Genomic DNA, 12,874 nt, shown 5'->3' on the forward strand with positions numbered 1-12,874 from the left:
ATTTGAAATATTTTAGTCTATTTATGGACTCATATACACACAACACACACTCACACACACACAGTATTTTGAGCAGTCGTTATTGTATTTGGAAGCTGATCAGGCTCCAGCTTGCGCTCTGAAAGCTGTTGTTGTTCTGCCGCGTTGGCAGACGAGTTTGCAGCGGTGCTGAAGGAGCAGATAGAGGCGAAGGCAGAGCGGGAACGGCAGCGGATCCGGATGATGAACGCGCACCCGTTCGACGTGGAAGCCCAGCGGCTCATCGCGGAGGAGATCCGGCAGAAGAACATCGAGGCCAACATGGAGGCGGCCATGGAGTTCAACCCGGAGTCCTTCGGGACCGTCGTCATGCTCTACATAAATTGCCACGTCAACGGCTTCCCGGTCAAGGCATTCATCGACACAGGTACTGCTTTGCTAGACGTATTTAGCTGCCTATGTTTGTTAATTGCTCTATTACACAGAGATTCATATCATTATTTTGGAAGTACAGTAGACTCCCTATTATTCGGTTTGCAGGTTAACCATCGGTTAGGCCGAGAAATGATTGTTAATGGTATGTGAAGACATTTTACAATGTCGTCAACATACGTTTGTCCCTTCCACTTGTTTTCATTTACTATAATTGTAAATACAACATTTAGAAATGTACACATTGTACGTTTGTACAATTGTAGGTTCTGTCCTGTTTATGACAAAAGATAATGTTGGGGTACTACTTCATTTAGTACCTACCGCATATTTTAATGATTCTATTACTTTAATTTTTTGGTTGAATTTAAGAAAGTTATTTCGATGATCATATGTATATTTTTTAGGACAGTTTCTGTATCCCAATTTTTTTTTTTTTTTTTGCAAAAACAATGATTCTTGTTCAATTAGGGGGGGGGGGGGGGAACCTTGAAGAGATTTTTTCTTAATTTCCTATAATGTTTTCAAATCATTCTGAAAAATGGCATTGCGATACTTCATGTAGTTTTATCATTTTATCAAATGGTTAAGTTAGGAATATATATGTGATATTGTAAAATCGGTTGGTTGATACAGGTTAGCGACATTTAAAATACTGTAAAATCATTTATAAATTAACAAACAAGTGCTATGAGAAAGCAGTTCGTCTTTGTTAAAAAAAATTTTATTTATTGCACATGATTTCAATTTTGATCCATTGAAACCAGGATTCGGATTCGAGGGGTGGTGGATTTGAGGCACTCTTTTGAGATTCTGATTTGAGAAAGTTGGGATTCTAACCCATCACTACTAGTATTAACATTTATCTCAAGTCCTGTAAGAAACTTCTAACTACAGTAAAACATTTTTGTTGCGACCCCATTTATTGCGACCACCTCTCTATTACAACCCGATTTCGAGGAACCGTGAAAAAATTGCCGAAAATCCGAAGAAGATCGGACAGAAAATAAGTTTCTTGTGGTGAGTAGCGTGTTACTGCGTTTCCCTTGCCGAGTGCTGTACTGCCGTAGGCAGCGCATGTCTAAAAATAGATACCACTTACTGTCGACCGCTGTCAGCGCTTAACAACCCCCATTCCACGTCCCTTTGCCGGCAGGGTGCAGAGATAAAGGTTTTTGCGGCAACGTGTTTACACAGCGACCGACTGGATTGCACGCCCGCCTCGACTTGTTTTAACTGCCGCAGCGATGTCTATTTTTGACAGCTCAAGCAACTGAAAATTTCGGAAAACGTCTATTACGACCCCCCCCCCCCCCCCCCCTTATTATTACGACCCAATTCCTGGGAACCAGTGAGGGGTCGTTTCGGAGAGGTTTGACTGTACTTCGTAACGGAATGTCGTGTGCTGCTGGTTCGGCAGTTTTGTGGTCAGCATGCCGTGACCCGGAGTGTCGGGGGAAGAGCAAAGCGGGAACAGCGGGGCGGTGACGGGGTGGCTCTCGTGGTCGCAGGTGCCCAGACGACCATCATGTCGGCGGCCTGCGCGGAGCGCTGCCACATCATGCGGCTGGCGGACACGCGCTGGGCCGGCATCGCCAAGGGCGTGGGCGTGCAGAAGATACTGGGGCGCATCCACATGGTGCAGATACAGATAGAGAGCGACTACCTCACCACCTCGTTCTCCATCCTGGAGCAGCAGCCCATGGACATGCTGCTGGGGCTGGACATGCTCAAGAGGCACCAGGTGAGTCTCGGAGAGACGATGCCATCATTGTGGTTTATCATATTTTTGGTTGTTTGGTTGAGAAGCAGAAACTATGACTTCATTTACAACAGAAAATACTACACAATTTATAGTATACCGGGTTTTATGTTATGAAATAACTTATCCTTTTTTTTTTGTTTATGTTTTCGTAATTTTTAGTTTAGGTTTATAAATAATTTTTAACTTTAAGATAAAACATTTTTATGTTTTATGTACGTTTAGCCCCAATCCTTTGTTTATATTTATTTAATTTGTTAATACAGTCAAACCTCTATCTATCGTTTTTCAGGGGACCAACAAAAAAATTCAGTAGATGCAGACATTCAATAGATGTGGACTTCACTCTTAGATTTTGAAAAAAAAAAAAAATTCAATCTCAAAATTAGTGTCAGAAATATATCAGTTACTTGTCATTAAAGTTTAATCAATTAAAAAATATAAAAATGGAAGCATTTTACTTAATTCAATTTAAACTTAAAAAAAACATAGCCTATGCACAATAGACCTACAATTCAATTTCTTCAATAATCCTAATTCGTTCATCAAGTGTTCTCATTTATTTACTATGCCGAGACATTTTTATCACTCTAAAACGTTAACCTCACTTTTGCACTTATTAAGTCAACATTCACGCACATATAAAGTAAACACCGATCAGAATCAGGATGTAACATGTGCCATAGATTAGGATGGCATGCCCGAACAATGAAATACCGGCGTACAGAAATGCGTTCACGATGCTGGACAGGAATCAATAAATTTTCAACGCCATAGCGGACGCCATATTGGTTTCTTTGTACCTTATAATCGAGACGTCTAAATGCACAGTTATAATAATGGACATGTTTATTCTTGAAATGATTTTATATACGTACGGTATAAAATGTTTTGTTTTTACTTTACCATTTTAGCCGACATGAAAAAGTTTCGTACATAAATACAAGTCGATAGTGTGGCAACGTTTCGTGACAAGTCGATTTCACGGAAATATGGCACCAATGCTAGCCATCTACTGTTTGTTGACAGTTCACTCGTTGCTATGATAAAATGGCTGCAGATATAAGGTGATTTTTACTACTTCTGTATACTATCGTTACTGTTTTTATGACGGTTTCTTTCTAAGAAATGGTTATTTCTGCAAAATTTATGGTTAAACGATCATCTATTATAATTTTTAGTGACGGGACCACATATTTTGTACGATCAATGCGGACAAAACGATAATTCGAACATCGGTACAAACGGACATTTTTAACCTTAGTTGTATGGCAATTTTGCCGGGACCGTAGAAAGTATACGATGAACACGGACAATCGATACATGCGAGTTCGGTAGATAGAGGTTTGACTGTATATCATCTAGAAGTGTACTCATAGTCTAGGTTATGCCAAATGTTGGGAGTTTTCTCTTGCTTTTTTTTTAATACCTTCCATGTGTCAATGATTTAAAAGAAAGATATTTTAGTATTTTTTGGTACAATTTTATGAAAGTTATAGACTTGATCAGGTGTATATTTTATCTGTAACTTTGAAGAAGAGCTTCTTTTCTGAATGAAAATAAACGTGCTTTTTATTTATTTATTTATTGACATATTTTTCAAACATTCTCTGAAAAGGTGTTGTGATACTTCAAAAAGTTTACCATTTTAATGAGTGATTAGGTTTGGTTAGTTAAATTCAGACTACTTAAATTAGTGTAGATGGTTGGTTAGCAACATATTAAATAATTTAAAGTTTAAATAGTGTGGCTGCTTGATTAGGTTTCATTAGCCACATTAAAATTACTTAAGATCATTATGAATTACCAATGTAATGTATAACTACGTATGTAAATGATTAACCAACCATCCTTACTGTTTTAAAAATATTAAAATATATCAGCTGCTACATTTCATTGTTTTGTGCATCATGTACAAGTTGCAGCAGCTGTCAATTACCTTTCCACCTCGTCCTGCTTGAAAACCATCATTTTTTCCACGTTCGTAGTATATTTGACAAGTAAATGCTTTAAATGTTCAAAGGTTTTTAATATAAATTTAATATATTATATATTTTTTTTTAATATCCATGATATTAATTGAAATACAGGGCAACACTTATCAAGGTCAAAAACTATTTTCTCTTTTGACAATTGCTGTAAGATTTTGAAAGAATGCTGGAATACAACCTGTGCCATTGTAGTATGTATCTGCAGCGTAGTGTAATCCCCATTTAACTGCAATTACATGTAGGATGCTGCATGGTGTACAACTCCAGTGAGCAGTTATCTTTTGTTAAATGTCTATCCCAGAACTCTGTAATATTATTGATTAATATATATACACTTCTTTCTAAACAATATCTCTGAGTTAGACTTTTATAAAACAATGTACAAATGCATGTTGTATAAAAAATTGCAGCAGGCTTCACAATAGCAAAGTGTGCTCTCTATCTGTACACATATGCTGACCATCTGAGAAACAAGGCTATTCTTGGTCGTCTTGTGACAATTGCTTGTAAGGTGATGCGACACATCATCTGCGATGGCGGTGGCGTAGTTTTTCAAAGGGTATAATGTTATGCAATTTAATTAAAACATGTTTCTTTAAATTTGCTAAACTAACTTTGACTTTTTTTTTTTGTGACTGCATAAGGCTCAACTTTGCATGTCACTAGACGGTCTAAGGCCCCTAATAGACAAGCATATAAAATGTGGTATGCTGCACATTGTGGGTTTCAATGTTGGAACACACTCACTCTTGTCAGACGGCACAAAGTAAACGAGTGTGTTAATAGCGCATGTGACGGGTTGTCAGTGGGTTGGTCAGAGAGAATGCTACACGTCATGTTGAATACTCACATTTATGAACCTGCAGCTAAAATAAACAAGCGGTTGGCCCATTGGCATGCAAATTATTTGCAATAAGTTATACAGGAATGGGCGTCACTAGGACTTATTTCAGAGGGTGAGAGGGCATATATGATTCAAATGAATAATTACTAAGTTTTATAGCTTGTGTTTAATACTAGGATAATTACTAATTTACTTTATTTTTAAAGTAATTCAACATAGAATAACACAAATTCAACATAGTTCAACACTTAGAATAACACAAATTAAGAAGTTAATTTTTACAAGAATCAAATGTAAACCATGAATAATCATATTATATTTTCCTAATGAATGTGTAGATTGGTGAATTTTCATTACGATTGATCACTGATATGTAAGTTACATAAAAATTACCATTGGATTTACTAACTATGCAGATGATTACTTGTGGCGGTTATTTTCATTGCTTAGATGTATCATTGTGAAAGTATGGTGACCAAAGTTTCAATTAAAACGAACTGGGCTATATGCACCCACCAACAATCAAGGCTTTTTTTTTATTATTAAAAAAAAAAGCAGTTTTCTTATTTGAGTTCACCCCTTTAGTACGTATATTGTCTGTCCGTGTGTTTTGATGTGTCAATGTGTCACACTGCAACGTGTTGCCTGTCTCGTTTTCTATACTCGTATACTGCAAGCCTAACTTACAAATGATTAGAAAATTTGAAAACTCTAGTATGGTAGACACAATTCATTGTATCTCTTAGGTACATACATAATTTCTAGGGACTATGAAAAAAACATTATATTAGTGTTAAGTGTTGACAGGGTTTTTACTGGATAGGCTTCACTGTATGTATGTACCTACCTCTCGCCCGTAGATATCCTGTGTTTGGTTTGCACCACCAGTGCATCGTGGACCTGGGCCGGAACATCCTGCGCATCGGCACGACGGGCACGGAGACCCGGTTCCTGTCGGAGCGGGAGCTGCCCGAGTGCGCGCGGCTGTCCGTGCTGACGGAGGAGGAGGCCGTGCGCCAGTCGGCGCGGGAGGCACAGCCCCGCGGTCCCCAGCAGGGCGGCGGGAACAGCAGCGGCCGGGTCGCCGCGGCGGGGCCCAGCCGGGCGGGCGGCGTCCCCCGGGACCCCTCCACCGCCGTCCTGCCGTCGGACGGCTTCGGCGAGGGCGAGGTCAAGGAGCTGGTGGGGCTGGGGTTCACGCGCGAGCAGGTAACCAGGCGCGCTACTCCCTCGGGCCATTCCTGGAGCTCTTCCCCCCTTCAGGGGAGTCCACGTGGACAGAGTCTCTGGTTTGATTGTGCCGGCTTTGCTCATGCCAACCAGTGGCGTAGCCAGAATTTGTGTATGGGGGGTGTTAAGAAGCATGGTGCACCCCCCCCCCCCTCCCTCCCCCCCCTGTATTAAAGCGGGGGGGGGGGGGTCCGGGATTCCTCCCCCGGGAACCCCCGGGATTTTAAGGTGTAAAATAGTGCTATTTTAGCAGTTTTCGGTACTTAAAATTTAAATATTGTAATGGTAAGATTTTTATTAGTTTTAATATGAAATTTGTTTGAGTGATGAATAAGAAATTAATGAAAGATTTGGTGCTAAGGGGGGGGGGGGGGGGGACTTTGAACCCCTAAAACTCCCCCCCTGGCTACGCCCCTGGTGCCAACAGTATGTGACTCTTATTTATGCAAAATGTGTGTGGACCTGTCGAGTTGTGTTGTGTGCAGTTTTTAAATCCCGTTTAGCAAACTCGTCTGTATCAAAGTGGAATTGAAGCATCTAACCTCATCACAAAGTCGTCATCATCATCGTCATCTTAAAGTACACACAGTACTTTTCATTACATTTTTTTTTCATAACCTGCAAGATATTAAACATTTAATAATGGTTCCGTGTTGAGTACGTACATCAATTATCAAGTACCAAAAATAAGTGTTTTTTTTGGAAGTACATTATGACTTAGGAAGTTTTCCCGTACTTAATGATTGGGCCTCTCTCGACACATTCTGGTCAACCCCAAGCCAGTAATAAACGACGAAAAAACTCATTGATTGAATCATCTATCTAGTCAAAAGGATGAAAAGCCTCTGACATTGATATTGGCCAGTGGCTTGCTCGTCACAAAAATTATCCGCCAAACAATCTAGTCTCATGTGATGTTAGCATCTAATGCTGGCGTATTCTGGTATTAGATGGATGTGGGCCGAGTTATGTTAAGTTTTAATTTTGTGAAATCGTGCAGATAAGCGTGACCATGTTACTCCATTGTTCAAACTTAAATACAGTAATTTGACAGGGTACCAAAAGGCCATTTTGCTGTATTTCTATGATAAATGTTGATTAAAATTTACACAGTAAACGGATCAAGTCTTTGTGTACCTTTTATTGATTTGTTCACAGGCAGACAACTGAGTGTAAAAGTTCAAGACGTCATTTGTTCATTTGAGCTCATAATTTATTCATGTAAACATGTTTTTATGTTGGTTTATAGCTGGTTCAAAATTTTTTGGAAATATTGATTTAGTAACTGAATGTACAGCATATTTGTTCTATGTCTCTATTGTGGAATATGCATGTATTTTACAAATATTATTTTGTACTGAACTTTTAGGTGTAGAACAATTTCCATGTTGTAAATAGGCACAAAAAAAATTGCAGATAACTGTGAATAAACTATGCAAAATAAATTTAATATTTTTATTGTATTTTATAGATATTAAAAAAGTTTTTGCAGCTGAAATAATTCCATAGTTTGAGAATTCTAAACAAATCAAAATAAGATACAGTACTTTTTTTTTTATTCTGAGAAAGTACCTAAACATAACATAACGTAGTTTTAAATCAAGGTGTTTTAAACAAAACTTTTCTCATGTAGTAGTCTCCATTGTATATACTGGATGAGTCCCTTGTGGTGTTTTTCCATTACTGGAAGTTTTTTGAGGATGGAATGGCAACAACTTCCTGGGCTCACCTTCTTAAGAGCTTCCAAAGTTTTGGGATGTTGGTATACCTTGGTTTTGAAATAGCTCCAGAAAAACAGAATCCATAGGATGCAGCATGTCCAGGAAACATTTCTCTGGGAATGAAAGAAGAGATGAGTTGCCTGTTGCCTAGACATGTGCAAATATTTGTAAATGCATAGTTGTTGATAATAGCAATTAATAAACTTCGCATTTGGATGTTGAATATCAAAAATCTGTTTCTCGAAATGGTTCCAAATGCTACTTCTTTTTGTCAACTTTTAATGTTGCTTTTCTAATATATCAGTATATTCATATTAACATTTACCGCAATGCATGTTTAAAAACTTTATTCCGAGAAATTAAAGTAAACTGTTTTTATGAAATCAACAATTCCCGGTAGCTCGATGATGGTAGAAGATAAATACAGCGCCATATCCAAATGAAACTGAATTTTAAAAATAATACCAATGTCTATTTTTTATGAACATTTGCTTTAATTATTAAAATTTTGAAATAAACGTTCCAAATATTTTATTAAATTATAACATTTTTTGCATTTGTTTTGATTATCACATTTAATCGTGGAGTTTTGTCTCTCACCGCTGTTTGAGGTTACAGTGAAATTAATTTCCGTGCTTCTCAATATATATATATTTTTTGTTTAAACTTCCATTGGTTACTTTGTTAACCGTAACGGAACAACGGTAATAAAAGTCTTCAATATTTCATGTGGTCTTTAAAATTAGTGCATGATTTGTAACCACGTAAAAAATTCTAAGTGAACCATAGTATTTTTTTGTGGATTCATTGGTCATGGAAAAAAAATTATTGAAAATCCATTATGGTATGTGGATTATTCATAGTCAGCCATTATATCTTCGGGTACTGGATAGGGTCAACTTTTATTGTTTTGGTTAAAAATGTCTTTTTAAATAATAATAATAATAATGTTAAACCTGGTATATTGCTATTAATGAATGCCGGGCAAAGTGGTGGGTAGTGGAATATGGTACTTCCATACCAACAACAAGCACATGGCTGAATATAAAAGTGCCACTATGTTTTGAAAATTATCTGCAAGGTTAGGTACTATTACTATTTTATTTATTTTTCATTTATTTCATTCAAAATTCCGTGAAGTGAAATCAAACATAATTTTGTCTCTTGTAGTGAGGTATAACTTGATATTAAAAACAAATGAGAAAAATGGTTTGCCATTATATGAACATATTGTCAATTTGTTTAGCTAATTATTATGGTTCAGTGGCAAAGTTCAAGTATGTAGTTTCATAAACCACATTAAAGAAAAACAATTGGACACTTTGGTGTCTAGTTTCTTTCAAATTAAGATTAAGTCCCCAGAACAGTAGATGTTGCTACCCTGAAACTTTATCTTTGAATGTTAAAACATAATTAGTTTACCGCTGGTTTTTTTATACTTAAGAGCAAAATTTGACATTATTCGACTTTGAAATCATTCACATTTGATTAAAAAAATTTACTTTTCAATTTGAAAATATTCGCACACCCGTACGGTTGACAAACACCTTTGTTGGATAACCCTTAAGGCAGCCACTTAGTATATTAATGCAGAACGCTGTGATTATTACTCAATCGAAGCTCTCATTTTGCTGTTTGAGATCACGTAGTAGGTGTCCATTTCTCTGTAAAAGTTAAACATTTTAACCAGATGCTTGTTAAAATACTAAAATTAATCTATTCTAAAAAACACATTTTGTCAATTTTTGGGCTCAAAAAAAATTAGCTGTGTCTTACAATCACTGGCATGTTACATTTTAGTTTTAGAAATTTTTAAATAAGGGCACTAGTTTTCTCAAGTGGTGGTGGTGGTGGTGGTGGTGGTGGTGGTGGTGGTGGTGGTGGTTGTTGTGGTTGTTGTTGTGGTTGTTGTTTTTTACTACAAGTGCAAATTTTTGGATCATTAGTGGGAATTCTACAATGGAAGATCTGTATTTTAAAGGGGAAAAAAACTAGTGAAAGGCGGGAACTTTGATTTATGGAAAAATACATTTAGATTATTAAGCAGAAAAAATAAGTAATTATTTTTTTTAATGGGTTTACCTTTGTTCTGAAAGCTGTCTAGGCATGGTGATGAACTAATGGGATAGTTTCCAGCATCTTGACTTCAATCTAGGTATAGCCCTTACCGCTTTGGTATTGCAGCTGTAACAGCAGTTAAATATTCCTCAACTATTTTGGAGATGTTTCACGGTGTGTATATTGTTATATACATATTTAAATGCGTCTCCTAAAGAAAATTGGGCTGAAGAACAACCTTGATCCTTGAGAAAAGTTCCAGGTTACAATTTGTCGTACACTTTTCTCGGTTAGTTTGATGTTTTACTGACAATCCAATTAAAGTTTGTGTTGAAGGGAACATGTTTTTAAGTAAGTCTTGGTTCTTTATCGTCAGTTGATTATACTTCAAAAAACAAAAATTGTTATTGTGGAATCATCAGTTCTTATATCATCCCATCCGACATGCTTGCTAATCATGGCTTTTACAGTTGTATCTTTGTGAGAACCTAGAATGCTATCCTTAATGGGTTTATATTATTTATACACCTTATAACAATTGTTAAATATGATTTACTTATTTTGTGTTACAGATCATAAACTATGGTAGAAAACCAGAATGACGTAACTCGAAAAACGTGATTTGTCTTTTACGTCACTCTGGTTCGCTGCCATTGATAGATAATAATAAATTTATTTTTTTGACCTTCCGTTGGAGGTTTGGAGGTTTACATGAGAGCAATGTAAGAAAAACTGATCAGCTTTCCTGCCAAAGCTGAGGCAATTTCAAATGCTTCCGTAGCACCAGCCTTACGCTGAGAAAGTGCATCTCCATAATCTTCTGTTAGCTTTTCACGAAAGTTCCTGCTCTTCCCTCTTTTTTGCAAAAATCCACACAACCCTTTATCCAGTTATCTCTGGGTACCTCTCAAGGTTGTTTGCCATAACTTTTATAAAAAAAAAAAGAGATCTCATAAGATAAGGTATAATTTCTATGTATTGTGATTGTGGTGATTTATTATTAGAGAAAAGATTTTATGGTTTTATTTTTAGTACAATTTCGTTTCTTAAAAGGTGATTTTGGTGTTATTAAATGAAAGTTATTTTTACATTAATTTCACTGACTTTTTATAAACATGAAATTCATATTTAATTACTTCACTTACAGTCCACATGTCGGATTACACATCAATTAGTTAATTAAAATGGTCTCTAACTGAGCTGTCGCTGCACGCACATTTTTTCATCAGTTTGTCATTGTCTTTTCGCAGTACGATGTTATGTACAGCTGCGGCAGCACCCCTTCTATGATGTCTGCCCAGATATTTAATAGTGATGCTCATACAAGAAATCATAAAAAGAGGGGATTTTGTATTGCATTTACCATTAATAAGTAAATATTACATGACATCACAGAAATGTTATTTATCATCTAGAGGTAGGTAACACAAGGATTACATTACGATATTTGGTATTTCAGTAGTGTCTCACCTATCTGACGCAAACAGGCCCGCAGAACTTAGGTTAAGATAAAATGTAGGATAATTGGGAGGTGTTACAAAAAAGCCATTAAAAGTCAAAATGTGTTAATTTTACACATTACAAACCTAGTAGCAATGTTTTACAATAAAACAACATAAAATATTTAACCGATAAAGTGAACTTGTACAGAATATTCTGTAGGCAAAATTAAGTTCTTAAAAAGTTCAGTCCTGTGACAGTTTAATGATATTTTTGAATGTCATCTCTGATTTCCTGGGATGTCTGTGGGACATTGAATAATACGGAGTTTTGGATAAACGGGACTCTACTGTTTTAACTTAAAAGTAATTTTTTTTTTTCCTTTCAAATGTACATAGTTTGGAGTAGATGGCAGAATGGTTGCAGGTATTTTTACAGGCATTGTCTTTTTTCTTGCCCGAGTGTTTTGTAGACGTACGACGGGTGCTTGTGCTATGTTTCCCCAGGTGATTGCAGAGCTCAGGAGGTTCAAGGGAGACAAGACGCAAGCTACGGCAGCGTTGTTCGCAAAGTCCCTGAAGTTCTGATCTCGCTCCCTGCCTCTCCCGTCAAGCAGTTTAACCACCAGTGAGTTTGGGCTACACAGATAAAATAAAATTTATTAATACTATTGAATTTTTGGTTCTGAGCCTTCTTTTTTATTATTCTTTGTGACCATGTGATAGTAGAAAAATTATACCCGCATGTGTTTCCAGCAAAAAATGGGAATGTTTGTGGTTAACTTTCTGAGAGTGGTACTATTGGCCTGAACTATTTAGCTTTTGGATTTAACTGTTTAGCTGGAAAAAAAATTTTATGATCATGAAATATTTTGTGTGCATATGTAAAAGGAATATGACTAAATTTAGAAATATTTTGTTTTTATTCCTTTTCAATATGTAAAGTAAATAACATGTAAAGTTTTTTGTAGTGCTTTGTATGTGTGCACAGTCATATCAATACTTAAATAAGGGTTACAATTTTTTTTATAGCATTTCATAATTACATATTTATCTACGTTGAGTATTTTCTTAATAGTATATAAACTCTTAAATACAAAAATGGCATTTACTTTCTAGGTTTTACAATAGTCTGGTGGACAAAATATTTGATTTACTATTTATGAAATAGTTTTTTTCCTTGGGTTGGTAATTTAAGAGAAAAATGATTGTGAATTACACAGATATTTTAAGGTTTCTATTAATGGCCTGCCTAGTCAGAATATATATGTGTTGAATGGGATGACAAGTGTGATGCTCGCTGGTGTTTCTAGCATGGTATCGTGTCTTAAGCGCAAGGGCAGCTATAAGATTTGAGCAGTAACCATAACATTATATGGCAAATGGATGAAGATAAAGGTCTAATTAATGTAAGATCC

At 36.3% G+C, this 12,874-nt stretch overlaps 1 protein-coding gene across 2 annotated transcripts in view; it reads left to right on the top strand.

The window, feature by feature from the left end:
• The window catches only part of LOC134531904 (protein DDI1 homolog 2), a 35,387-nt gene that overhangs the window by 4,912 nt on the left and 17,601 nt on the right, over positions 1-12,874 (top strand). The window contains exons 3-6 of one of the 2 annotated variants that reach the window (XM_063367936.1): positions 152-406; positions 1,923-2,155; positions 5,897-6,217; positions 11,964-12,084. In XM_063367936.1, coding sequence (XP_063224006.1) covers positions 152-406; positions 1,923-2,155; positions 5,897-6,217; positions 11,964-12,044 — 890 coding nt within the window. In that variant the 3' untranslated portion in view covers positions 12,045-12,084. Of the gene's footprint in view, positions 1-151; positions 407-1,922; positions 2,156-5,896; positions 6,218-7,396; positions 7,658-11,963; positions 12,085-12,874 lie in introns of those variants that run through there. The other variant, XM_063367937.1, reaches the window with a different exon arrangement.

The sequence above is a fragment of the Bacillus rossius genome, chromosome 5 (assembly GCF_032445375.1).
Source record: "Bacillus rossius redtenbacheri isolate Brsri chromosome 5, Brsri_v3, whole genome shotgun sequence".
Classification (NCBI taxonomy): domain Eukaryota; kingdom Metazoa; phylum Arthropoda; class Insecta; order Phasmatodea; family Bacillidae; genus Bacillus; species Bacillus rossius.